The sequence below is a fragment of the Arachis hypogaea genome, chromosome 17 (assembly GCF_003086295.3).
Source record: "Arachis hypogaea cultivar Tifrunner chromosome 17, arahy.Tifrunner.gnm2.J5K5, whole genome shotgun sequence".
NCBI lineage: Eukaryota > Viridiplantae > Streptophyta > Magnoliopsida > Fabales > Fabaceae > Arachis > Arachis hypogaea.
Genome location: NC_092052.1, coordinates 36,209,195 through 36,235,375, shown reverse-complemented (window position 1 = coordinate 36,235,375; position 26,181 = coordinate 36,209,195). Strand labels below are relative to the sequence as shown.

The window sequence follows — 26,181 nt, the reverse complement described above, 5'->3', positions numbered from 1 at the left end:
GTGACTGTACACGTATCACGGGCAGCCGAACCCCCCTCCTGGGTGGACTCAATCATGGATTTCTTGAAAAAAGGCAAACTCCCCGATGACGACAAGACGACAAAGGCGCTAAGAAGAGAAGCGGCCAAGTATACCATAATACAGGGCCAGTTGTTTAATAAAGGGCTTAAACAAACCCTATTGAAGTGCATGCGTCCTGACCAAACGGACTATGTGCTTAGGAAAGTCCACGAGGGATGTTGCGGCCACCACATTGGGGGGAAGGCCTTAGCCTGAAAGCTCGTCAGGGCCGGTTATTGCTGGCCCTCAATGATGGCAGATTCCAAGGAATTCGTGAAAAGGTGCAAAAGATGCCAAGAGAACGCCAACTTTCACAAAGCTCCAGCGGCTGAACTAAGCCTACTAATGGCCTCCCGACCATTCTCACAATGGGAAATCGATCTATTAGGACCTTTCCCGGTCGAACCAGGGCAGGTCAAGTACCTAATAGTCGCCATCGATTATTATACCAAGTGGATAGAGGCCGAGCCATTGGCCAGCAAATCCTCGGCTAATTGTCAGAAGTTTATGTGGAGGCAAGTAATAGCCAGGTTTGGAGTCCCAGAGGTCGTTATCTCGGATAACGGGATACAGTTTGCTGATAAGAAATTCAGAGAGTTTCTCGTCGGCTTGGGCATAAGGCAAAAGTTCTCATCAGTTGAACACCCCAAATGAACGGCCAAGTCGAGGCTGTGAATAAGGTCATCTTGCAAGGCCTCAAAAAGCGGCTTGACCAGAAAAAGGCGGCATGGGCAGACGAGTTAGCATCGGTCCTCTGGTCCTATCGCACAACTCAGCAATCGTGTATCGGGGAGACTCCCTTCCGGCTCACCTATGGGGTAGATGCAATAATACTCATGGAGATCGGTGAACCGAGCCCACGACTACTTCTGGGAGGAGTCGAAGAGGCCGTAGAAAAGGACTTGGTGGATGAAGCTAGGGAGATGGCCCACTTATCGGAGACAGTGTTGAAACAAAGAATGGCCCTGCGTTACAATGCCAAAGTACTCAAGAGAGAGTTTGAGCAGAACGACCTGGTCCTACAACGTAACGATGTTGGACTCCCGACACCAGGGGAAGGAAAGCTGGCAGCAAATTGGGAAGGCCCATACAGGGTGAAGGAAGTGCTCGGCAACGATGCCTACAAACTGGAACGACTGGATGGCAGGGAAGTCCAAAGAACTTGGAACGTGAGTAACTTAAGGAGATTCTATCCCTAGCAGCCGAGGCACACTAGGCGAGCAAGCATTCTACTGGTTCAACCAGTTGAGTAAGACCTGTATTGCTTTATGTTGGATTATTTGCCCTTTGTTACTTATTTGCCATTACTTTATATTCATATTACTTGCCACTAGTTGTTTATTTCCAATTAGTTTTACTTGAAGTTCGTCATCTCATTTTTTCGCTTTCAAAAATTACTCAAATTAACCAAATTTACTTTTCCAAGTGATCAACAACAGAACAACACGGTACCTCGGGACTGATCACCCTGCGAGCCACTAAGAACGAACGCCACAATAACTGGCTACCAAAATGTTAAAATCCACGATCCGGTTCAGTAACTACCCGACGAAAAAGTAAGCAAGCATAAGCAAATAGCTAACTACCAGCAAAATGGTAAGAAACAGCGAACAAAGAATTTACTGACAAAACAGTGGACGAGCAATTTGTTACATATTCGCCAAAACATCAATCAAGTTTACTAAAACATAGCATTCAAAGATCTACGTATTACAAAAAATCAAAGTACAAAAGCAAGATCACATCATTTCTTCGGCATATCAACAATTTTGCCATCCTCGATGGTCTTGAAAATGCTAACTGCGGAGGTGTCAAAGTCGGGAGCCAACAGCTTCATTTGAGCTTTGAGGGCCTCCTCAGTCATCAAGATGGCATTTTTACCTTGCCTTACGGTCTCTTTGTACTTCTTTTTTAAATCAGCTGCCTCGTTCTTGGCCGTGGTTACCGACGAGAGAGCTTCGTCGTGTTCTTTCTCGAGCTCTTTCACCCGGCCTTGAGCAGCGTTGAGCTGAACCTCCAAAGTGAGCTCCCGCTCGGTAAGCCGTGCCACGGCAGCATCGGAGGTCTTGACCTTCTCCTCAGCATTAGCTAGCTGCTCCCGAAGCGACTGGACTTCAACCTTATATTTATTATTAGCTTGGACGGAGGACTCGAGCATGTTCTCCAATGACCGCGCCCCTGCCAGGGTGGATTCCGCTTTCCTCGCTATGGCGGCTCCCCGGAGCAGGGCACGGTACATCCACCTGGCCTGCGAAGAGAGATCCCCACCATGGAAGAAGTCCTCCGTGCCGGGGAGCAGCTGGGAATCAATAAAGTTCCTGGCATCGAAGTTCTTCTCCATCACCGTAAGAACTCCCTCGGGGCTAGAAGATGGTTTCCTCTTCCTCGGATTGTTAAGGACAATCACCTCTTCATCCTCTGCCTCGACCTCGACCTCTGGTTGGGGACCCGGACCACCACTAGTCCCGATCACCTCACCCTGGGTGGGTTGGGATTGAGCTTCGGCCTCGACGGCATTGTCGGGAGGTAACTCCTGATCTTAGGTAGCAGAGTCGGCATCGCTATCGCCAGCAAGGAAGGTATTGAACAGAGCATCAAGTACAACTTTCTCGCCAGCAATCGATACTGAAACAAAACAAGGAAGCTAGTTAGTCGTCAAACCGGTTGAATAAACAGGAGTAATATCAAGAACGGGTGCACTACTAAACAACTACTCACATATATAATTCCTAGCCATGTCCGGATCACCCATGAGGAGATGGGGATTAACGTGATTTCTCCCAAAAATGGCCAACAACACGTCGGCAACCCTTTTGTTCTCAGGAGACAACCCCTTGTATGTGACCTTGGTAAAGGTGTTGGCTCCCGCCCCGAAACTCCAATAGGTCGGGATGCGGCGTTCTCCCTCCAATGTCAACCAAAAAGGATGCCGACCCTCAGCCGGACAGACCTTAAAGTATTTATCCTTGAAACCATGGTACGAATCCTCAAATAGGCCAAAGATCCTCCGACCTAGGACAGACCGGAAAGACATAAAGCCTTTTTTGGCCTTCCCCTCTTTAGAAGGATTCGTCAGGGTAAAAAGGAAGAGAAACACCTCGACGGAGGCCGTCAGCTCTAAATACTCACATACCATTTCGAAACAGCGGATAGAAGTCCAGCTGTTCGGATGTAACTGAGACGGCACCACATCACATCGGTTGAGTAGCACCATTTGAAAAGGAGAAAAGGGGATACGAACTCCCAGCTGGGTGAACATCGCCTTATAAAACCAGATCCAATAGGGGACCCGGGGAGAGTGTAGATTCAGTTGGAATATCCGTTTGTTAGCGGCGGGGATGAAAACCTAGTAATTGTCTTCCTCATCACCCCTCCGCAGAGGTAGTCGGCTTGCCGAAACTCGTCAAGTTCCTCTAAGGTCATTTGGTTGGGGGATTCCTTCACATTTGAAGTCACCCAAGCATACCGGTCGTACAGCTGCACCCTCGCGCCGGGAGCCTTCATGACAAGACGCTGGGCCATACCTATAGTGGAGGCACCACTCAAAGTCAGTCTAGGAGGTCGGGAGACCGGCACTAATACGAGAATCTACAATCTACCTATTCGCAGTTAACCCAAAGCTTATCTACTTTTAAAATGAAGCCTAAACTACCAGGAACTTAGATGGTAACCCCCCTCTAAAAATCTAGCTAATGACAGCCTGAAAACACACAGATCTAAGCCCTACTCAACGAACAAGAAGCAGGAGCAATGACAAATACCTAATCTGGAAAAAATGAAAACGAAAAGATCTGGCAGAAGAAAAATATACTTACCAGAAAAGTAGTTTGCAAGGAAGAAGTACGAGGGCGGGAAGGAGGACGATCGCAGGCAGTAGGCCAATGCAAGCAAATTCAGGAAACGCGAGAGGGAATAGAAAATGCAGTGCAGACGTAGTTTGGAAACAGAGGAAATGAGTGGAAAAGAAAGGGAAGTAAGAGACACAAAAAAATAATCGCTCTGGAGAAGCGCAAAAATCAGGGGTAAAATAGACTTTTCCTCCCTTCTCTCGTCCTTATATTTGATTTGATTTGATGTATAATGGATTTTTTTTTTATTCAGTAGTATATGCATGTTTAATAATATAATGATTACATATATCAATGTTAAAAGCCTTTGGAAAAGAAAGATTTTAGTCGTATTACCCTAAATTATTATGATTAAAGCACATAGTACGTATACATGTTTTGTCATTATACAGACCCACTAGTCTCAAGTAGCCGCACATAGAAATTTCAAAACATCCCTAACTGTAGTTTCTTGGCCTCGTTGAATTCCCTCTTTTTGAGATTTGAAACCTAAAATATATTTCCATAATTATAATGTACCTACTATACATGTACTAATTTAAACTTAAATAGGTTAAAAATAAAGTTAAACGTGTTAATGAATTAGTTGTTACATCTTCTATGCACAAAGTACACAAAGCCTAGTAAATGTGGCTGTGTAAGGTGGCTCATGTATTAATATATAGGACACTGTTTGAAAATGAGAGAATATAAAATAGGTGGATACTATAATGAAAATTTTAATTGTTTTTATGTGAAAATATTTTTTTTTATCTTTGGATGATGGATTGTATGGTTAAATTTTGCAGGTCGTTTGCTCACGCGTCTGGCACACAGACTCAGATCCAAGCTGGTTCCCACCTCTTTACTTGGAGTACCTCTCCATTCGTCCGAAACCCCGAGTAATTGAACAAATTTAATAAAACCTTTGATATTTATTACAAAAACGTTAAACATTATTAAATTTGTTTATTTTATAATAAATTTTAAATATTAAATTACAACTTATTTCAAAAAACTTACCATTCCATAAAAATTAAGGAAAAAGCACTAGTATATGTATATTTATATTACTGCCAAATCAGCTGGGCACCACCATTTTTTAAAAAATAATTTTAAAGCATATATCAATGATCGTAATAAAAAAAGGTAAATACTAAATTGGTATTTAAAAGATTTTAGCGCTAATAAAATGGTACTTGTAACACCTTAACGATCACAAAGTCATGCTTTTGGCTGCGCCACTCTGATAGCTCGTGTATTACGACGACTCTTATACTATTTAATACTAAAATATGAACCTGTTTAAAACTTGAACCGAATTTTTCAAAAACATACATTCAGACTTACAATATAAGTTACAATACTCACAGGAAATACTTATATATACACATACATATTAATTTACAAACATCTCATATCAAAATCCTATCCCTCTTACAAGACTTGCAAAATTAAAGGCGAGGGAAACATAAATACTAAAACAATACAAAAATATCGTCTAACAGAAAAGAAATAATATCTTCCAACTTCGTCGTCCGTAACCTGAAAAAGAAAAGATCTGTAGGGGAGTGAGAGCATCATCTTCGAAAGAGTTCTCACTATAAGGTTGCAGAATTACTATAATAGGATACGCGAGATAAAATCGTTACAGTGATTAATAATCACCTTATGCATCTTTTTAAAAGCAAAAGTTTACTATATAAAAAAAATCTGAAATCTTTTCTAAAAGAGAAAACTGTTCATTTCTTAAAATTCAAAAGCCTTTCAAAAGGTTTATCTATGCTGAACCAGATTAGTTTTTCATACTTTTTAAAACCAGAAACACAAAACCAAAACCAACCATCGTCCCATCTCAAAATCAACCACGGCCCTAGGCCCAAACAATCTAAATAGCAGCCAAACCACCACAATCCAACAGAGTTTCAGTCGCAAACACAAGTAGGAGGCTCAAGCACAAACAAGCAGTTACATCAAGTAGAGCAATTAGCAATTAAACACAATTAATCACATAGGCAAACCAAGTACAATATGCACACCCAAACAATGTCACATAGATGCAAATGATGAATGTCTGTCCTAGTGGCTGATGAGTCTCATCTGTCGGTTATAAAGCTAACCCAACAAGTCTTGGTAGTTAACCATTGGACTGTCCCTCTGTCGTGCATCCCCAACTCGAGTTATTCACAATCATAATCATAATTCACATCCAACACCCTCACTAGTATATATTCACGGGGGCAAGCTCATTCGGAACTTTCACAGTGTCCGGCCACACTTACGACATAAGGTCAGCAGAGTATCGAGTCTCCACTTGGAGCACGTGGTGGCTAGCCACTGCTTTCACCCAGGGAAACTCGTATCTCAGATAGGTGAAGTACAACAATCACTTTATCAAATCAATAAAAATCCATATTCATACTCAGCCATCCGGCTCATAACATATTCCACAATCATCCATAATTCATTATCATATACGGCCATTTCGGCTCATAACATAATAGCACTTCGACCATCCAACATCATCAAACATATAATCGTCATTCAAGTCATAAATCGCCTTTTTTCTCAAATCACTTTACTTTGAAATCAAAATCAATTCTTTCCAGCCTTAACTTTAAAAACCGCATTTCTCAAATCACTTCTAGCTTATAAGCCATCTTTCTCAAAAGAGATTTCCTCTTTCAAAACCAATCACATTTCCGCAACATCCTTCTAAAACTTCCAAAGATTCAACAACTCGGCAAAATTAAAAGCCTCTTCTAAAAGATTCAAAAATTAATCATCCTAAAACAGAATTTGGTAATAGAAAATTTCTCAGCGGAATCTCAAGACTTTAGGGGAGGACAACCTATCTCATTTTCCCAAAGATTCATTAAAACTCTTAAAATCATAGAATCTTGGTTCAATTAAATAAAAACTAAATTTATTATAAAACCGAATCATATATAGTCACAAGTCCCAACCCAATCCAAAACCAATTCACTTGAAACAGAACCAGTCCATTTGAATTAAAACGACTTTCAGGTTCCTTCTTGAAACCAATTAAACTCATTTCCAAAACTTTAAAGAAACAGTTCAGCAACAATTCATTTATCAAAACCAAACAATAATCTAATCAAAACATATAATCATATTCATTCAAAGTAGCCAAACAATACATAAGACTGGTACAATCACTAAAAGTATATAATTCTCACACCAGTATCCATTTATAATAATTCCAGATAAAAAAAATAGCTTTTTAGAAAAGCCCTTACCTCAAAGTCGACCCCTTTAAAGTTAACGCGTCAAGAGTCCTCTTTCTATTCCTAACTCATGGCAGCAACCTCAATGATTCCAGGCAATATCAATAACGACAATCAAGTTTCACAGCAACGACGACTTATCTGACGTAAATTGGAATTAACGCAAAATGGATTTTAAACGAAATTACAACATAATTGTCAATAAAGTATTGCGGTAAAAAGGAACGGAACCGAATAGTCTCACCGCGAGAAACGAAGCAAGATGACACCGCATTGACTCTTATTTTAATCATACAATTTCTGAAACTCAACCCAGAGATATTAACATCGCAAAATTCTCAATAATTGAAAATGGAAAACCAAAACCAAGAGATCAAAATAAAATACACTTACGATAACAGCAGAACGGACGAGCCGCAATCCTAAACTGACCTGGCAGTAGCTCCGATAGCGGCCAGAAGCTCCGGTGGATCAACTATAATAACCACGCAGCATCAAAATCTTCTCGGAATCCAAAAAGGACAGAAACCACAATTAAAACCCTTACCTCAATGTCGAAACTCACAGAAATCACTGAATAGAATAACTCCATCAACGGCCGCTTGTACCGTGGTGACCCAGGCAGCGGCATCAACTAAACAGCAACTCCAATGATGGCAGAGGCTCCGACAGCTTCAACAGCGCACGGTAGAGGTAGAAATGGAGTAATACAGTGACAAAAACCCAGCCTCCATCTCTTCTTACTCATCGAGCGCGCTTTCTGTTCTTCGTGGTGCTCAATCAGTTGTGACATGAGCTCCGGCGGCAGTGAACTGTGACGAGGTCGACGGTGGCGAGGCAAGGCACGATGGCGACGCATTTGGCGGCGGCGGGAGGCACGAACGACGGCGGCTTCCTTTGGTGGCGCCAGGGAGCGACGGCGATGCACGAAGCTCCTCTAGCAACGGCGACGCATTGTTGACAGCTCCTCCAGCGGCGGCGACACAATCTCTCTCTCCTCGGGCTCCTTCCTTCGCGACGATTGTAACACCCTACCATACAGAGTCTTATGCTTAAGTCATAATTCAGAGATGGCAAGGTATTACGACCTCTAAAACAAAAATTTAGTACGTATAGTAGTATGAATGATTGATATTAACTAGGAGCCTTTTTAGAAAAAGGGGTAAACAAAAACCGTAACTCGAACGCGCAACACTCCGATCGGTAACGCAACGAGCAAAGGATAAGCTAACGCAAGATCATATATATAAAGAGTGTCAAAAACGGGAATATCAAGACTCAAAACCCAGTTGCAAAGATAACCGGTCCGAGCATAGCAATATATACATATGATAAAATAAGAAAAACCCCAAAGGAAACCCAAAGGGACACAGATACAGAAATCTAATCTCCAAAATCCCCTCTAGAAGGAGTCATCACAGTTTGTATTATTTAATGGAGATAAAAGTATCTAAACAAGATATATAGATCAAAATAGAGTCCCGAGAACAAAGGATCTTCGCTAAATCCAAAAGTCTCCAGCATGCCTCAACGAGAAGCCTCGCGTCCTGCATCTGAAAACCACAAAATCCGCATGGGTGAGAACCAGAGGTCCCCAGTACGGTAACAGCTTCCACATATATAATACATAATAATAGAGGAAAGCCGAAGGCAATCCTAGAACTTCCTCCAGATAATATCAAAGCTTATAAACAAGCTAAACCGTAAGTGGCAACTGACTAAAGATTCTTCAGTCTAACTAATACTTCCCTTTCCAATTCCTTCAGACCTCCCAACCACCAGCAGGAGTATAATATAGCAAACACAGTTATATTAGACAAGAGATTTACAAATAGGAACAGATAAGGCATTTAGGCAAATAGCAAGTAATATGCAGTCAAATAGGCAATCTCAAACAATTCATGTAGTATGCTTATGATGCATGCCTGTCCCTAGTGGCTGATGATATCATCTGTCGGTTATAGAGCCAACCCGACAAGTCCTGGTAGCTAACCATTGGATTGTCCCTCTGTCGTGCATCCCCAACTCGAGTTATACTCGTCATAAACTTGATCATAATCATAATCCATATCCATCACCCTCACTGGTGAATATTTATCCATCACCATCACTGGTGAATATTTACGGGGGCGAGCTCATCCGGGCCTTTCACAGTGCCCGGCCACACTTACAACATTGGGTTAATAGAGTTTCGAGTCTCAACCTGGAGCACGTGGTGGCTAGCCACTGCTACTACCCAGGGAAACCCTCATCTCCGATGGTAGAAGTGCAAACATTCACAATTCATTCAACAGCATATATGCATTTATACTTAGCCATAAACATGGCTCCGCCGTCACACGGCATAATCCAGCCATCCGGCTCACGGTTAAATCCATAACCAGCCAATTCATTAACAATTATGGCCCTTCGGTCCATGGCATAACAAGCACTTCCACTGCCATCCTCCGCATCTCACATAATTATCTATGATCCTCAATGATCATTCATTTTTCCCTTGCTTCACTCACAAGTTACCACATTCACTAGCCCTTTTTCTCATGCTAGGCATATCATAATGATTTAAGACATAAGTGGTGAGATCGGAGGCTTAGAAGTATGAAATTTGGCTTTTAAAACTCAAAAATCAACTTTGGGATGAAAACAGGGCCACGCGTACGCGCACTCCACGCGCACGCGCGGATGGCCTTATAACTCATCGACGCGCAAGCGTCATACGCGCGAACGCGCAGGTTGAAAATTAGCCAAACGACGCGCAAGCGTCAGCCACGCATACGCGCGAATACATTGTGCCCCAGGAACAAAACTGGCACAACTCTGGCACAACTCTCTGGAAAATGGCTGGGCATTCGATACAGCGCATCGACGCGCTCGCGCACACCACGCGCACGCGTGGATGATGCTTTCTCGAAGAACGGCGCATACGCGCCAAGTGCGCCTACGCGCGAGGGGTCATTCTGCTAAAAATTTTCTAAGTTAAAAGCTGCAGAATTCACAGGTTCAACCCCCAATCTTCAGACGGTCATAACTCTCTCATTTTAAATCATTTTCACCCGTTCTTCGAACGGCATGGACATCCCGGATCCAATTTCATTTCTAAACAGATTTGGCGCAAATCAGAGATCCGTAGTCCAAGTTATGTCCCGTCAAAGTATGCCCAAAAACCATATTTTCATTCAAAACCACAAAGTGCCATTTTCAAAACAAGCCACTTTCAACTCTTTTCAAAATCAATCAAAACATGCCAATTTCAACCATTTTCTTTGAAATCATTCAAAATGTACCAAAATCAACAACAAGCCATCCTCAACTCACACATTGACATTTTACCAAAATTCCCAAAACTACCTCCAACCATTTTAACACTTCTCAATCAATGGCTAAAGGACAAACACAATCTCATGTCATACATCCTTCTCATCCCAATTTCCAATAATATCAATTTCCAAATCAACCATCATTATACATGATCAACATCATACTCACCATCAACATGGTACCACCCATCAATTCAACCTCAATCATCCATCAAGCATATATCACAACATGCATTTCTCATATATCACACAATCAAGGCATCAATATTCATAATCACATATATGAACACATCATATATCTCAATCATTCAACAACACCAACAATTCAATGCCTATCTTAGGGCCTCTAGCCTAAGTATTTCCTACCACATTACATATTAGATACGGGAAACCGAAACCATACCTTAGCCGATTTCCCAAACTCAACCGGAGCACTTCCAAACCACTTGTCCACAAGCTCTCAAGGTATCAACACCTCCAAGAACAGATTTTATCACACAAAACCCTCTTCCAAGCTTTCCAAAATCACCAATCAAGCTCCAATATTCACATATACACAACCTAAGCCACAATCATCATACCCATACACAACATCTCAATACCCAAACATCATAGAACAACAAATCACACTAGAGTTGAGAATCTTACCACACCCAAGGTCCAAGAAGACAAGATTAACTTTCTCCTTCAAGAGAGTTGGGTCCTATAACATCAAAGAACCCAAAATCTCAACATTTCACCCATGAAACTCGAAATCAAGGGCTGAAATTTCGAACAGTAAAACGTAGCTTACCTCAAGATTGATTGTATGGGTTTTGTAGAGCTCTCCGCGGTGAACGCGTGGCCGCAAACGGAGCGGCAATCGGAGCTCTAGATCAAAAGTTATGGTGGTTTGAAGATCAACCAAGGGAGAGAACTTGAGAGAGTGTTCTTCCCTTCCTCTCCACTATTTTCAGCGTGTGTGTGTAGTAAATGAGGAGAGAGAGTGCTGAAAACTAGGGTTTTGGTTTAGTTTAGTTGGGCCAAGGGCCCACTTTGGGTCCGGTTGGTCCAGTTAGGCCCGTTCGGTCCAATCTTGGTCCGATTTCTATAAAATTGGTACCGAAATTCTCGTCTCAATCTCCTCTATCATATTAAGCCATAAAAATAACATTTTTGGATTTCTAGAATAAATTCTCATTTATGGGTTAATTAGCCGTTAATTGACCGGGTCTTACAATGATAATGGCGGCGACGGTTGGGCGTCAGCGACGACAACCGTGATGGCAGCGGCGCAGCTTGCTCTCTCGATCCCTATCTCTCGTTTCTATCCTTGGATGTGCGACGGCGGTGAGCATCTCGGCGGCGACGGCAAGGTCAATTGGTGCTGACTCGTCCCTCTCTCCCTCTCCTTCTCCGTTCTCCCTTCCCTCTGTTCCTCCTTTCTTTCTTTCTTTCTTTTTTTCTTTTACCTGATGTGTTTACTAAAGGAAAGCAACTGTAGCAGCTAGGGTTCATTTGGAATAAAAGAAAAATGTGTGTTAATTAGGGTTAGGGGCATTTTAATAATTTTAAATAAAAATAGGGATAATATAGTAATTAAAAATAAATTTTAATCCAACAATAATAGTGTATAAAAATACTATTTGTTCATCAATTTTACAAATTATTTTCAATAAAATGTTCAAATCCAAGAATTAGAAATAATATAATTAATTTCTTTATTTTCCAAAACAGCAGAATTAGTATTTTAAAATATTAATTATTTAATCCAAATCATATAAAATTCTTATTATTTCATAACTATCAACTTTATAATTTAAATATAGAAAATATTTTAATAATTATAAAATTGGATAATAATCTTAATTTAATTCAAATTCAATTAATCAAAACTTGCTTTAATTATCTTTAATAAAGAAATTTTGAAATTAAAGCTACAGAAATATTGAATTTAAAATTAGCTCATGATAGCCCTTTTTCAAAAGTTCTGGGTCTTACATTCTACCCACCTTAAAAAAAATTTCGTCCTCGAAAATTGATACAAAATGAAAGAAATTTCATAATAGTTCACTCTTGAACACATTTAAGGAAGAAGCAAAATTATCTCAACATATAAACATATATACGGTTTTCAAATCTTGGATTTTCGTATGCATAAAGATACAAAGGTAGGAGTGTAATTGCAAAGCAAACCTTACAAGATAGGCTCAATGCAAAAGATGACATGGTTCAAACATGTGATAGTAAAGCAAGGCATCGAAGGCTATAAAACAGGATGGGGTTAAAACAACGTGCTTAACGTCCGCACACTAATCTCGTATCAACCTCAAAGCTTCAACTTTCCAACTCCATCAATCATGTAACAACCCCACAACCGACCACAAGTCTAACACCCGCAAACTCTTTCACAAGGAACAAAACTACCACAACTCCTCATAACGTTACACACCTACCGCTTCACCTTCCATATACACATATGATGTCTTAAAGAACTAATGCATCGCATTACTACGTCTACAGGTCGTACGTGACATCAAAACAATTCTCGAGTCCACTCAGAAGGATACAAGATTTTAGAAAGGAGAGACAAATGTCAAAGATAATACTCATAGATTTGAAAGAATGTATGAAATTCCAGGTAAACAAGGATGCTCAAGCAATGAAGTTTGCTAGAAATAAATCAACTGACAACTTCAAAGATAACCCTTGGATCAAAGAAATTCAATAGGATCAATAAGAAGAAAAATCAGCGCATTAGTTTGAAACAAATTCAAACTGAGTTGAAGAAGTAAGAGGTTTATAGAAAAGAAAATCCAAGGCCAAAGACAAACTTACAAGAGTCGAGTATGGATGAAACTCTTTCGAATGCATTGCTCATGAAGAGTGAAAAATATTTCAAAAACTATTTCACGTTTTCAAAGAAAAGGGTGCGCAACAAACACTTTGAAAAAGGATATCAAAAGTATAAATGTGGCATCCTTTAATACAGTTTCATGTTGAAATAGATTAGGTAGAGATTTAAAACCAAATGAACACCGATTTGGCTAAGAACAAAAATATTTCCCCAAATATTTTAGATAGTTAAGTGCACAACCTAACCAAAAGTAATCATAAAACTTGGAAGAAAACCAAATGCTGGTTCAAAAATTCTCAAAGTTCTTATTCAAACAAGCGTGTATAAAATTATTGAAAAGACGGAAGAAGAAATTAAACTCTATTTAGAAAAAAAAAATTCGAGGTAAAAATTTGTTTATAAGTTAGTAAAGGAAATAAGTGGTGCATTGCAAACAGACAGATTTCTGATAAATATGGAAGCTTTCCAAAACTTCATTTAAAATGGTGCATGCCAACTTCAAAACAACTTTGTTAAAATTTGAAGAATTGTTTCAATTACAATCAAGCAATAGAAAAAATTTAGTTTGGAATTTTCTTCAAAGAGAATTCAAAACTTCTTTAAAAAATTTAAAACAAGACTCCAAAAGTATACTTAAAATCACCACCTCACAAGAACATTCAAGAAGATTAGGGCATACTAAAAGGGAATCAACTCATTGATGAGTGGATAATTTATACGCTTTTTGGCATTGTTTTTAGTATGTTTTTAGTAGGATCTAGTTACTTTTAGGGATGTTTTCATTAGTTTTTATGTTAAATTCACATTTCTGGACTTTACTATGAGTTTGTGTGTTTTTCTGTGATTTCAGGTATTTTCTGGCTGAAATTGAGGGACTTGAGCAAAAATCAGATTCAGAGGTTGAAAAAGGACTGCTGATGCTGTTGGATTCTGACCTCTCTGCACTCAAAGTGGATTTTCTGGAGCTACAGAACTCGAAATGGCACGCTTCCAATTGCGTTGGAAAGTAGACATCCAGGTCTTTCCAGCAATGTATAATAGTCCATACTTTGGCCAAGAATTGACGACGTAAACTGGCGTTCAACGCCAGCCTTCTGCCCAAATCTGGCGTCCAGCGCCAGAAAAGGATCCAAAACCAGAGTTGAACGCCCAAACTGGCACAGAAACTGGCGTTCAACTCCACAAATGGCCTCTGCACGTGCTACACTTAAGCTCAGCCCAAACACACACCAAGTGGGCCCCGGAAGTGGATTTATGCATCAATTACTTACTCATGTAAACCCTAGTAGCTAGTTTATTATAAATAGGACCTCTTACTAATCTTTTGATGATCTTAGGATCTTAGGATCATCTTTGAACGCATTGTTCTTAGATCATGGGGGCTGGCCACACGGCCATGCCTGGACCTATCACTTATGTATTTTCAACGGTAGAGTTTCTACACTCCATAGATTAAGGTGTGGAGCTCTGCTGTTCCTCAAAGATTAATGCAAAGTACTACTGTTTTCTATTCAATTCTTCTTATTTCGCTTCTAAGATATCCATTCGCACCCAAGAACGTGATGAAGGTGATGATTATGTGTGACGCTCATCATCCTTCCCCCTTATGAACGCGTGCCTGACAAACACTTCTGTTCTACATGAATTAAGCTAGAATGAGTATCTCTTAGATCTCCTAACCAGAATCTTCGTGGCGTAAGCTAGAATGATGGCGGCATTCAAGAGAATCCGGAAAGTCTAAACCTTGTCTGTGGTATTCCGAGTAGGATTCAATGATTGAATGACTGTGACGAGCTTCAAACTCGCGATTGCTGGGCGTTAGTGACAGACGCAAAAGGAGGGTGAATCCTATTCCAGCATGATCGAGAACCGACAGATGAATAGCCGTGCCGTGACAGGGTGCGTGAGCATATTATTCACTGAGAGGAGGGGATGTAGCCACTGACAACGGTGATGCCCTTGCATAAAGCCAGCCATGGAAAGGAGTAAGACTGATTGGATGAAGATAGCAGGAAAGCAGAGGTTCAGAGGAACGAAAAGCATCTCCATTCGCTTATCTGAATTTTCTACCAATGATTTACATAAGTATCTCTATCCCTATTTTATTAATTAATATTCGAAAACTCCATAATTATTTTATATCCGCCTGACTGAGATTTACAAGGTGACCATAGCTTGCTTCATACCAACAATCTCCGTGGGATTCGACCCTTACTCACGTAAGGTATTACTTGGACGACCCAGTGCACTTGCTGGTTAGTTGTATCGAAGTTGTGACAATTATGTATTGAGATCAGAGCACCAAGTTGCTCACATTGCCGGGGATTGTTTGAGCCTGGACATAACAATTTCGTGCACCAAGTTTTTGGCGCCGTTGCCGGGGATTGTTTGAGTTTGGACAACTGACGGTTCATCTTGTTGCTCAGATTAGGTAACTTTCTTTTCGTTTTCTTTTCAAAAATCTTTTAAAAATATTTTCAAAAAAATTTTTCTTTTGTTTTCGAAAAAAATAAAAATGTTTTCAAAAATTTATTCAAAATTTTTAAGAATGAATTCTAGTGTTTCATGAAGCATGTGAAGCCTGGCTGGCTGTAAAGCCATGTCTAAATTCATTTGGACTGAGGCTTGCAATTTGTTATCAAGAGCAACTTAGTTGTTGCTCATCCACCTGCTGCTGATCCATGATCACCTGCTGAAGCTTGGCTGGCCATTGGCCATGTCTAGTGTTTTGGACTGGAGCTTTCTTTGAAAGCTTGGCTGGCTAGTGAGCCATGTCTAATTCCTGGACTGAAGCTTTAGACTAACATGGCAAAATTCTTGTAATTCATATTAAAAATTTTGGAATCCTTATTTTTCTTTTTCATATTAATTTTCGAAAAATACAAAAAAAATTTAGAAAATCATAAAAATCAAAAATATTTTTCTGTTTCTTGTTTGAGTCTTGAGTCACATTATAAGTTTGGTGTCACTTGCATATGCATCTAGCATTTTTCGAAAATATCATGCATTCATAGTGTTCTTCATGATCTTCAAGTTGTTCTTGGTAAGTCTTCTTGTTTGATCTTGATGATTTTTTGTTTTGTGTCTTTTCATGTTTATCATGTGCATTCTTGAATTCTTAGTGTCTAAGCATTAAAGAATTCTAAGTTTGGTGTCTTGCATGTTTTTTTTGCATTAAAAATTTTTCAAAAATTATGTTCTTGATGTTCATCATGACATTCATAGTGTTCTTGGTGTTCATCTTGACATTCATAGCATTCTTGCATGCATCACATGTTTTGATCTAAAAATTTCATGCATTGCATCTTTTTTGTGTTTTTCTCTCTCATCATAGAAATTCAAAAATCAAAAAAATATCTTTCCCTTTTTCTCTCATCAAATTTGAAAATTTGGATTGACTTTTTCAAAAATTTTTAAAATCAAGTTGTTTCTTATGAGTCAAATCAAATTTTCAATTTGAAAATCTTATCTTTTCAAAATCTTTTTCAAAAATCAAATCTTTTTCAAAATTCTTGGTTATTTTCGAAAATTTCAAAAATATTTTTCAAAAATCTTTTTCTTATTTTATATCATAATTTTCGAAAATAACACAAACAATTAATGTTTCGATTCAAAAATTTGAAGTTTGTTACTTGCTTGTTAAGAAAGATTCAAACTTTAAGTTCTAGAATCATATCTTGTGATTTCTTATGAATCAAGTCATTAATTGTGATTTTAAAAATCAAATCTTTTTCAAAAACTAATTTCTATCATATCTTTTCAAAAATATCTTCTTATCTTATCTTTTTCAAAAATATCTTTTCAAAATATCTTTTCCAACTTCCTAACTTCTTACCTTTTCAAAATTTGTTTCAACCAACTAACTAACTTTTTTGTTTGTTTCTTAACTTTTTCAAAACTACCTAACTAACTCTCTCTCTCTAATTTTCGAAAATATCTCCCCCTTTTTCAAAAATTTCTTTTTAATTAACTAATTATTTTTATTTTTATTTCAAAAATTTTCGAAAAAAAATTTTTTTCTAACATTTTTCAAAAATCACTAACTCTTTTTCAAACTAATTTTCGAAAATTATCCCTCCCCCATCCTATTCTATTTATTCATTCATATCCTAACATCTCATCTCACATCTCTTCCATCGGTACAGTTGTGTTTCTTCCTTTACATCACATTTTTTGTCTCCCCCTCTTTTCTTCCACTCACAAAGGGATCCCTATACTATGGTATAAAGGATCTCTATTATTATTATTATTTTTCTGTGCCTTCTTCTTTGTCATATGAGCAGGAGCAAGGATAAGAACATTCTTGTGGAAGCAGATCCAGAACCTGAAAGGACTCTGAAGAGAAAATTAAGAGAAGCTAAAATACAACAATCCAGAGATAGCCTTTTAGAAATTTTCGAACAGGCAGAGGAGATGGCAGCCGAAAATAATAATAATGTAAGGAAGATGCTTGGTGACTTTACTGCACCTAATTCCAATTTACATGGAAGAAGCATCTCCATTGCTGCCATTGGAGCAAACAACTTTGAGCTGAAACCTCAATTAGTTTCTCTGATGTAGCAGAACTGCAAGTTTCATGGACTTCCATCTGAAGATCCTTTTCAGTTCTTAACTGAATTCTTGCAGATATGTGATACTGTTAAGACTAATGGAGTAGATCCTGAAGTCTACAGGCTCATGCTTTTCCCTTTTGCTGTAAGAGACAGAGCTAAATTATGGTTGGATTCTCAACCCAAAGACAGCCTGAACTCTTGGGATAAGCTGGTCACGGCTTTCTTAGCCAAGTACTTTCCTCCTCAAAAGCTGAGCAAGCTTAGAGCTGATGTTCAAACCTTCAGACAGAAAGAAGGTGAATCCCTCTATGAAGCTTGGGAAAGATACAAACAGTTGACCAAAAAGTGTCCCTCTGACATGCTTTCAGAATGGACCATCCTGGATATATTCTATGATGGTTTATCTGAGCTATCAAAGATGTCACTGGACACTTCTGCAGGTGGATCCATTCACCTAAAGAAAACGCCTGCAGAAGCTCAAGAACTCATTGACATGGTTGCTAATAACCAGTTCATGTACACTTCTGAAAGGAATCCTGTGAGTAATGGGACGCCTATGAAGAAGGGAGTTCTTGAAGTTGATACTCTGAATGCCATATTGGCTCAGAATAAAGTATTGACTCAGCAAGTCAATATGATCTCTCAGAGTCTGCATGGAATGCAAGCTGCATCCAACAGTACTCAAGAGGCTTCTCCTGAAGAAGAAGCTTATGATCCTGAGAACCCTGCAATAGCAGAGGTAAATTACTTAGGTGAACCTTATGGAAACACCTATAACTCAACATGGAGAAATCATCCAAATTTCTCATGGAAGGATCAAAAGCCCCAACAAGGCTTTAATAATGGTGGAAGAAACAGGTTTAGCAATAGCAAGCCTTTTCCATCATCAACTCAGCAACAGACAGAGAACTCTGAACAAAATGCTTCTAATTTAGCAAATCTAGTCTCTGATCTATCTAAGGCCACTGTAAGTTTCATGAATGAAACAAGGTCTTCCATTAGAAATTTGGAAGCACAAGTGGGCCAGCTGAGTAAAAGGATCACTGAAATCCCTCCTAGTACTCTCCCAAGCAATACAGAAGAGAACCCAAAAGGAGAGTGCAAGGCCATTGACATAAGCGCCATGGCCGAACCTCTGAGGAGAGGAAAGGACGTGAATCCCAAGGAGGAAGACCTCCTGGGACGTCCAGTGATCAATAAGGAGCTTCCCTCTGAGGAACCAAAGGACTCTGAGGCTCATCTAGAGACCATAGAGATTCCATTGAACCTCCTTATGCCCTTCATGAGCTCTGATGAGTATTCTTCTTCTGAAGAGAATGAGGATGTCACTGAAGAGCAAACTGCCAAGTTTCTTGGTGCAATCATGAAGCTGAATGCCAAATTGTTTGGCATTGATGCTTGGGAAGTTGAACCTCCCTTGTTCATCAATGAACTAAGTGATCTGGATCAACTGACATTGCCTCAGAAGAGACAGGATCCTGGAAAGTTCATATTACCTTGTACCATAGGCACCATGATCTTTAAGGCTCTGTGTGACCTTGGTTCAGGTATAAACCTCATGCCCCTCTCTGTAATAGAGAAACTGGGAATCTATGGGGTGCAAGCTGCTAAAATCTCACTAGAGATGGCAGACAGCTCAAGAAAATAGGCTTATGGACAAGTAGAAGATGTATTAGTAAAGGTTGAGGGCCTTTACATACCTACTGACTTCATAGTCCTGGATACTGGAAAGGAAGAGGATGAATCCATCATCCTAGGAAGACCTTTCCTGGCCACAGCAAGAGCTGTGATTGATGTTGACAGAGGTGAAATAGTCCTTCAATGGAATGAGAACTCCCTTGTATTCAAAACTCAAGGATCTCCCTCTGCAACCATGGAGAGGAAGCAGGAAAAGCTTCTCTCAAAGCAGAGTCAACCAGAGCCCCCACAGTCAAACTCTAAGTTTGGTGTTAGGAGGCCACAACCAAACTCTAAGTTTGGTGTTGAACTCCCATATCCAAACTCTAAGTTTGGTGTTGGAGAGTCTCAACAAAGCTCTGCACATCTGTGAGGCTCCATGAGAGCCCACTGTCAAGCTATTGACATTAAAGAAGCGCTTGTTGGGAGGCAACCCAATGTTTATCTAACTTTTATTTTCATTGTTTTTCATATTTTCTTAGGTTCATGATCATGTGAAGTCACAAAATAAATATAAAAATTGAAAACGGAATCAAAAACAGCAGAAGAAAAATCACACCCTGGAGGAGCATCTGTCTGGCGCTCAGCGCCAAAACAGAGCATGGTTCTGGCGCTGAACGCCCAAAATGGGCAGCTTCTGGGCGCTGAACGCCAGAACAGGCATGGTTCTGGCGTTCAACGCCAGAAATGGCACACAAATGGGCGTTGAACGCCCAAAATGGCCACCAACCTGGCGCTGAACGCCCAGAGTTGGATACAAAGGCATTTTTACATGCCTAATGGGTGCAGGGATGTAATTCCTTGAACACCTCAGGATCTGTGGACCCCACAGGATCCACTCAGGATCTGTGGACCCCACAGGATCCACTCAGGATCTGTGGATCCCACAGGATCCCCACCTACCTCCACTCACTTCTTCTCACCACTCTCTTTCACACAACCCCATAAACACTCTCCCCTAAAAACCCCTCACCAATCACCTCAATCTCTCTTCCCCACTAAACCTTCACCACTCACATCCACCCACTCTTCCCAATAAACCTACCTCATAAACTCCACCTACCTTCAAAATTCAAAACCAATTTCCCACCCAAACCCACCCATATGGCCGAACCAATACCCCACCTCCCTACCCTATATAAAGACCTCCATTCTTCACCAAATTCACATAACACACCCCTCTACACTCTCCTTGGCCGAAACCACATCTCCCTCTCCCTCTCCATATTTCTTCTTCTTCTTCTTCTATTCTTTTGTTTATTGCTCGAGGGCGAGCAATATTCTAAGTTTGGTGTGGTAAAAGCATAGCTTTTTTGTTTTTCCATTACCATTGATGGCACCTAAGACCGGAGAATCCTCTAGAAGAGGGAAAGGGAAGACAAAAGCTTCCACATCCGAGTCATGGGAGATGGAAAGATTCATCTCCAAAGCCCATCAAGACCACTTCTATGATGTTGTGGCCAGGAAGAAGGTGATCCCTGAGGTCCCTTTTAAACTCAAAAGAAATGAGTATCCGGAGATCCGACATGAAATTCAAAGAAGAGGTTGGGAAGTTCTAACAAATCCCATCCAACAAGTCGGCATCCTAATGGTTCAAGAGTTCTATGCCAATGCATGGATCACCAAGAACCATGATCAAAGTAAGAACCCGGATCCAAAGAACTATGTTACAATGGTTCGGGGGAAATACTTAGATTTTAGTCCGGAAAATGTGAGGTTGGCGTTCAACTTGCCATACATGGAAGAGAACGCACGCCCCTACACAAGGAGAGTCAACTTTGATCAAAGGTTGGATCAAGTCCTTATGGACATATGTGTAGAAGGAGCTCAATGGAAGATTGACTCCAAAGGCAAGCCGGTTCAACTAAGAAGATTGGACCTCAAGCCTATAGCTAGAGGATGGTTGGAGTTTATTCAATGCTCAATCATTCCCACTAGCAACCGGTCTGAAGTTACTATAGACCGGGCCATCATGATCCATAGCATCATGATTGGAGAAGAGGTGGAAGTTCATGAGATTATACCTCAAGAACTCTACAAGGTGGCTGACAAGTCCTCCACTATGGCAAGGTTACCCTTTCCTCACTTCATTTGCCACCTCTGCAATTCGGCTGGGATTGACATAGAGGAAGATATCCTCATCAAAGAGGACAAGCCCATCACTAAGAAAAAGATGGAGCAAGCAAGAGAGCCCAGTCATGGAGCTCAAGAGGCGCAAGAAGCTCACTTCCATGAGATCCCTGAGATGCCTCAAATGCACTTTCCTCCACAAAATTATTGGGAGCAAATCAACACCTCCCTAGGAGAATTGAGTTCCAATATGAGACAACTAAGGGTGGAACATCAAGAGCACTCCATCATGCTCCATGAAATAAGAGAAGATCAAAAAGCAATGAGGGAGGAGTAACAAAGACAAGGAAGAGACATAGAAGAGCTCAAGGACATCATTGGTTCCTCAAGAAGGAAACGCCACCATCACTAAGGTGGATTCATTCCTTGTTCTTGCCTTCTCTGTTTTTCATTTTCTATATTATGTGCTTATCTATGTTTGTGCCTTCATTACATGATCATTAGTAGTTAGTAGTAGCTTTGTCTTAAAGATATGAATTTCCTATGAATCCATCACCTCTCTTAAAAGAAAAATGTTTTAATTCAAAAGAACAAGAAGTACATGAGTTTCGAATTTATCCTTGAACTTGGCTTAATTATATTGATGTGGTGACAATGCTTCTTATTTTCTGAATGTATGCTTGAACAGTGCATATGTCTTTTGAAGTTGCTGTTTAAGAATGTTAAATATGTTGGCTCTTGAAAGAATGATGACTAGGAGACATGTTATTTGATAATCTGAAAAATCATAAAAATGATTCTTGAAGCAAGAAAAAGCAGCAAAGAACAAAGCTTGCAGAAAAAAAAAATAGGCGAAAAAAATAGAAAGAAAAAGAAAAAGCAAGCAGAAAAAGCCAATAACCCTTAAAACCAAAAGGCAAGGGCAAATAAAAAGGATCCCAAGGCTTTGAGCATCAGTGGATAGGAGGGCCTAAAGGAATAAAATCCTGGTCTAAGCGGCTAAACCAAGCTGTCCCTAACCATGTGCTTGTGGCGTGTAGGTGTCAAGTGAAAACTTGAGACTGAGCGGTTAAAGTCAAGGTCCAAAGCAAAAACAAAGAGTGTGCTTAAGAACCCTGGACACCTCTAATTGGGGACTCTAGCAAAGCTGAGTCACAATCTGAAAAGGTTCACCTAATTATGTGTCTGTGGCATTTATGTATCTGGTGGTAACACTGGAAAACAAAGTGCTTAGGGCCACGACCAAGACTCATAAAGAAGCTGTGTTCAAGAATCATCATACTGAACTAGGAGAATCAATAACACTATTTGAACTCTGAGTTCCTATAGATGCCAATCATTCTGAACCTCAATGGATAAAGTGAGATGCCAAAACTATTCAAGAGGCAAAAAGCTATAAGTCCCGCTCATTTGATTGAAGCTATGTTTCATTGATAGTTTGGAATTTGTAGTATATTCTCTTCTTTTTATCCTATTTGATTTTCAGTTGCTTGGGGACAAGCAACAATTTAAGTTTGGTGTTGTGATGAGCGGATAATTTATACGCTTTTTGGCATTGTTTTTAGTATGTTTTTAGTAGGATCTAGTTACTTTTAGGGATGTTTTCATTAGTTTTTATGTTAAATTCACATTTCTGGACTTTACTATGAGTTTGTGTGTTTTTCTGTGATTTCAGGTATTTTCTGGCTGAAATTGAGGGACTTGAGCAAAAATCAGATTCAGAGGTTGAAAAAGGACTGCTGATGCTGTTGGATTCTGACCTCTCTGCACTCAAAGTGGATTTTCTGGAGCTACAGAACTCGAAATGGCACGCTTCCAATTGCGTTGGAAAGTAGACATCCAGGTCTTTCCAGCAATATATAATAGTCCATACTTTGGCCAAGAATTGACGACGTAAACTGGCGTTCAACGCCAGCCTTCTGCCCAAATCTGGCGTCCAGCGCCAGAAAAGGATCCAAAACCAGAGTTGAACGCCCAAACTGGCACAGAAACTGGCGTTCAACTCCACAAATGGCCTCTGCACGTGCTACACTTAAGCTCAGCCCAAACACACACCAAGTGGGCCCCGGAAGTGGATTTATGCATCAATTACTTACTCATGTAAACCCTAGTAGCTAGTTTATTATAAATAGGACCTCTTACTAATCTTTTGATGATCTTAGGATCTTAGGATCATCTTTGAACGCATTGTTCTTAGATCATGGGGGCTGGCCACACGGCCATGCCTGGACCTATCACTTATGTATTTTCAACGGTAGAGTTTCTACACTCCATAGATTAAGGTGTGGAGCTCTGCTGTTCCTCAAAGATTAATGCAAAGTACTACTGTTTTCTATTCAATTCTTCTTATTTCGCTTCTAAGATATCCATTCGCACCCAAGAACGTGATGAAGGTGATGATTATGTGTGACGCTCATCATCCTTCCCCCTTATGAACGCGTGCCTGACAAACACTTCTGTTCTACATGAATTAAGCTAGAATGAGTATCTCTTAGATCTCCTAACCAGAATCTTCGTGGCGTAAGCTAGAATGATGGCGGCATTCAAGAGAATCCGGAAAGTCTAAACCTTGTCTGTGGTATTCCGAGTAGGATTCAATGATTGAATGACTGTGACGAGCTTCAAACTCGCGATTGCTGGGCGTTAGTGACAGACGCAAAAGGAGGGTGAATCCTATTCCAGCATGATCGAGAACCGACAGATGAATAGCCGTGCCGTGACAGGGTGCGTGAGCATATTATTCACTGAGAGGAGGGGATGTAGCCACTGACAACGGTGATGCCCTTGCATAAAGCCAGCCATGGAAAGGAGTAAGACTGATTGGATGAAGATAGCAGGAAAGCAGAGGTTCAGAGGAACGAAAAGCATCTCCATTCGCTTATCTGAATTTTCTACCAATGATTTACATAAGTATCTCTATCCCTATTTTATTAATTAATATTCGAAAACTCCATAATTATTTTATATCCGCCTGACTGAGATTTACAAGGTGACCATAGCTTGCTTCATACCAACAATCTCCGTGGGATTCGACCCTTACTCACGTAAGGTATTACTTGGACGACCCAGTGCACTTGCTGGTTAGTTGTATCGAAGTTGTGACAATTATGTATTGAGATCAGAGCACCAAGTTGCTCACATTGCCGGGGATTGTTTGAGCCTGGACATCACAATTTCGTGCACCACTCATCAATAGCAATTCTCAAGAAAGAATGTTTGACTAAGAACTCTGGCAGAACAATGAGAGGATAAACGATACACGAAATTGAAACAAATCAAGCTGACTCATGTAAGGATGAGATTCACACGAGAAGGGAAGCTAAGATTTGATGGTATTGCTCACAAGAGATAGAAGAATGATTAAAAATAGAATCAAGTATGACATTCATAGAGATGAAAAGCTTAAGAAAGAACGAGTCCGTTCATAAGAAGAAAGCTATGAGTCCAACATTTTCAAAAGAACAATAATGGCTTAAACAATGTAGTATGCTAAAACAAATTCAAACCAAAAATAAATTAGGTGAATTTTATCAAACGAAAATTAACCGAAAAAAAAGCGAAAAAATCTTTTCTTTCCAGAGTTTTGAAAAATACCTAAAGGCATAATCAAATAAAGATAAGCATTGGAACTGTAGTAAAATTATTAGAAAGTCAAATTGTATTTAAATTAAGTGTAATTCTGTAAACCAGTAAGAGTACAGGCGAAGTATTTGAAATAAATAGTTGTTAAACTATATAAGGAATTTTCAAAGTTTTATATAGATAAGTGTTTATCGAATCAACAGCAATTTTATAAAAATTTCAAAATTGGTTGTAATTACTGTCAAATGAGAGAAATACTAAATCACAATTTCTTTAAGAATGGACTCGGAATAAGGACTTAAAAGGAACAGTGCATCAAGACAAGTTCAAAGCTATATAAAAAAATACATGAATCAAGAAGAGAAATTTAAACGGAGAAAGATAGATACAACAAAGATTTCAAACAAGCATATGCAATTAGGATTAAACAAGAATGCATATGAATAGAGGAATATGGTTGAAAAATTAAACTATTTTTCAAAAGGATTAGCAAACAAGAACTTCAAGTTAGGCTATGAAGGAACAAGTCGACTCGAACAGAATTCAAGACACATAACTGAATAACCTCGAGAAATAGTTTCTAACATTCCCAAAAACCCCACAAATTGCGTTACCTATTACTCGTATATCGTCTATGACAATCCATTAGTGCTCCCATATACATAATTCACTAGTATTAAGCCGGCCAAACTTAATATCAGGAATTATGCAATGGAAGACTAATGACATTAATCAATAGACCGTCACGTGCATAAAGCTCTAATTCTCGTTATCCGAACAAGACCTAATACATGACAAACGCTCAAAGTATGTAATTGAAGCATAGTCGGTCCATTCCTCAGGCTCTACAGGAAACACCTCTCTGATACTATAATGTAACACCCTAACTATCACAAAGTCACACTTCCGACTGCGCCACTCTGATAGCTCAGGTATTACGACGACTCTTATACTATTTAATACTAAAATATGAGCCTGTTTAAAACTTGAACCGAATTTTTCAAAAACATA

The 26,181-nt window shown here is 39.7% G+C and overlaps 1 protein-coding gene and 1 non-coding gene across 2 annotated transcripts; one reads left to right on the top strand and one right to left on the bottom strand.

Moving 5' to 3' along the window:
• Nucleotides 1-710: 710 nt before the first annotated feature.
• LOC140180577 (uncharacterized) lies at nt 711-1,259 on the top strand. The gene has a single exon (XM_072221817.1). It carries the CDS (start codon nt 711-713, stop codon nt 1,257-1,259), a length of 549 nt encoding a protein of 182 aa, XP_072077918.1.
• A 16,838-nt stretch (nt 1,260-18,097) lies between these two features.
• Nucleotides 18,098-18,205, bottom strand: LOC112768011 (small nucleolar RNA R71). The gene has a single exon (XR_003185450.1). It is a non-coding gene; the product is annotated as a small nucleolar RNA R71 (small nucleolar RNA).
• Between the last annotated feature and the right edge of the window lie 7,976 nt (nt 18,206-26,181).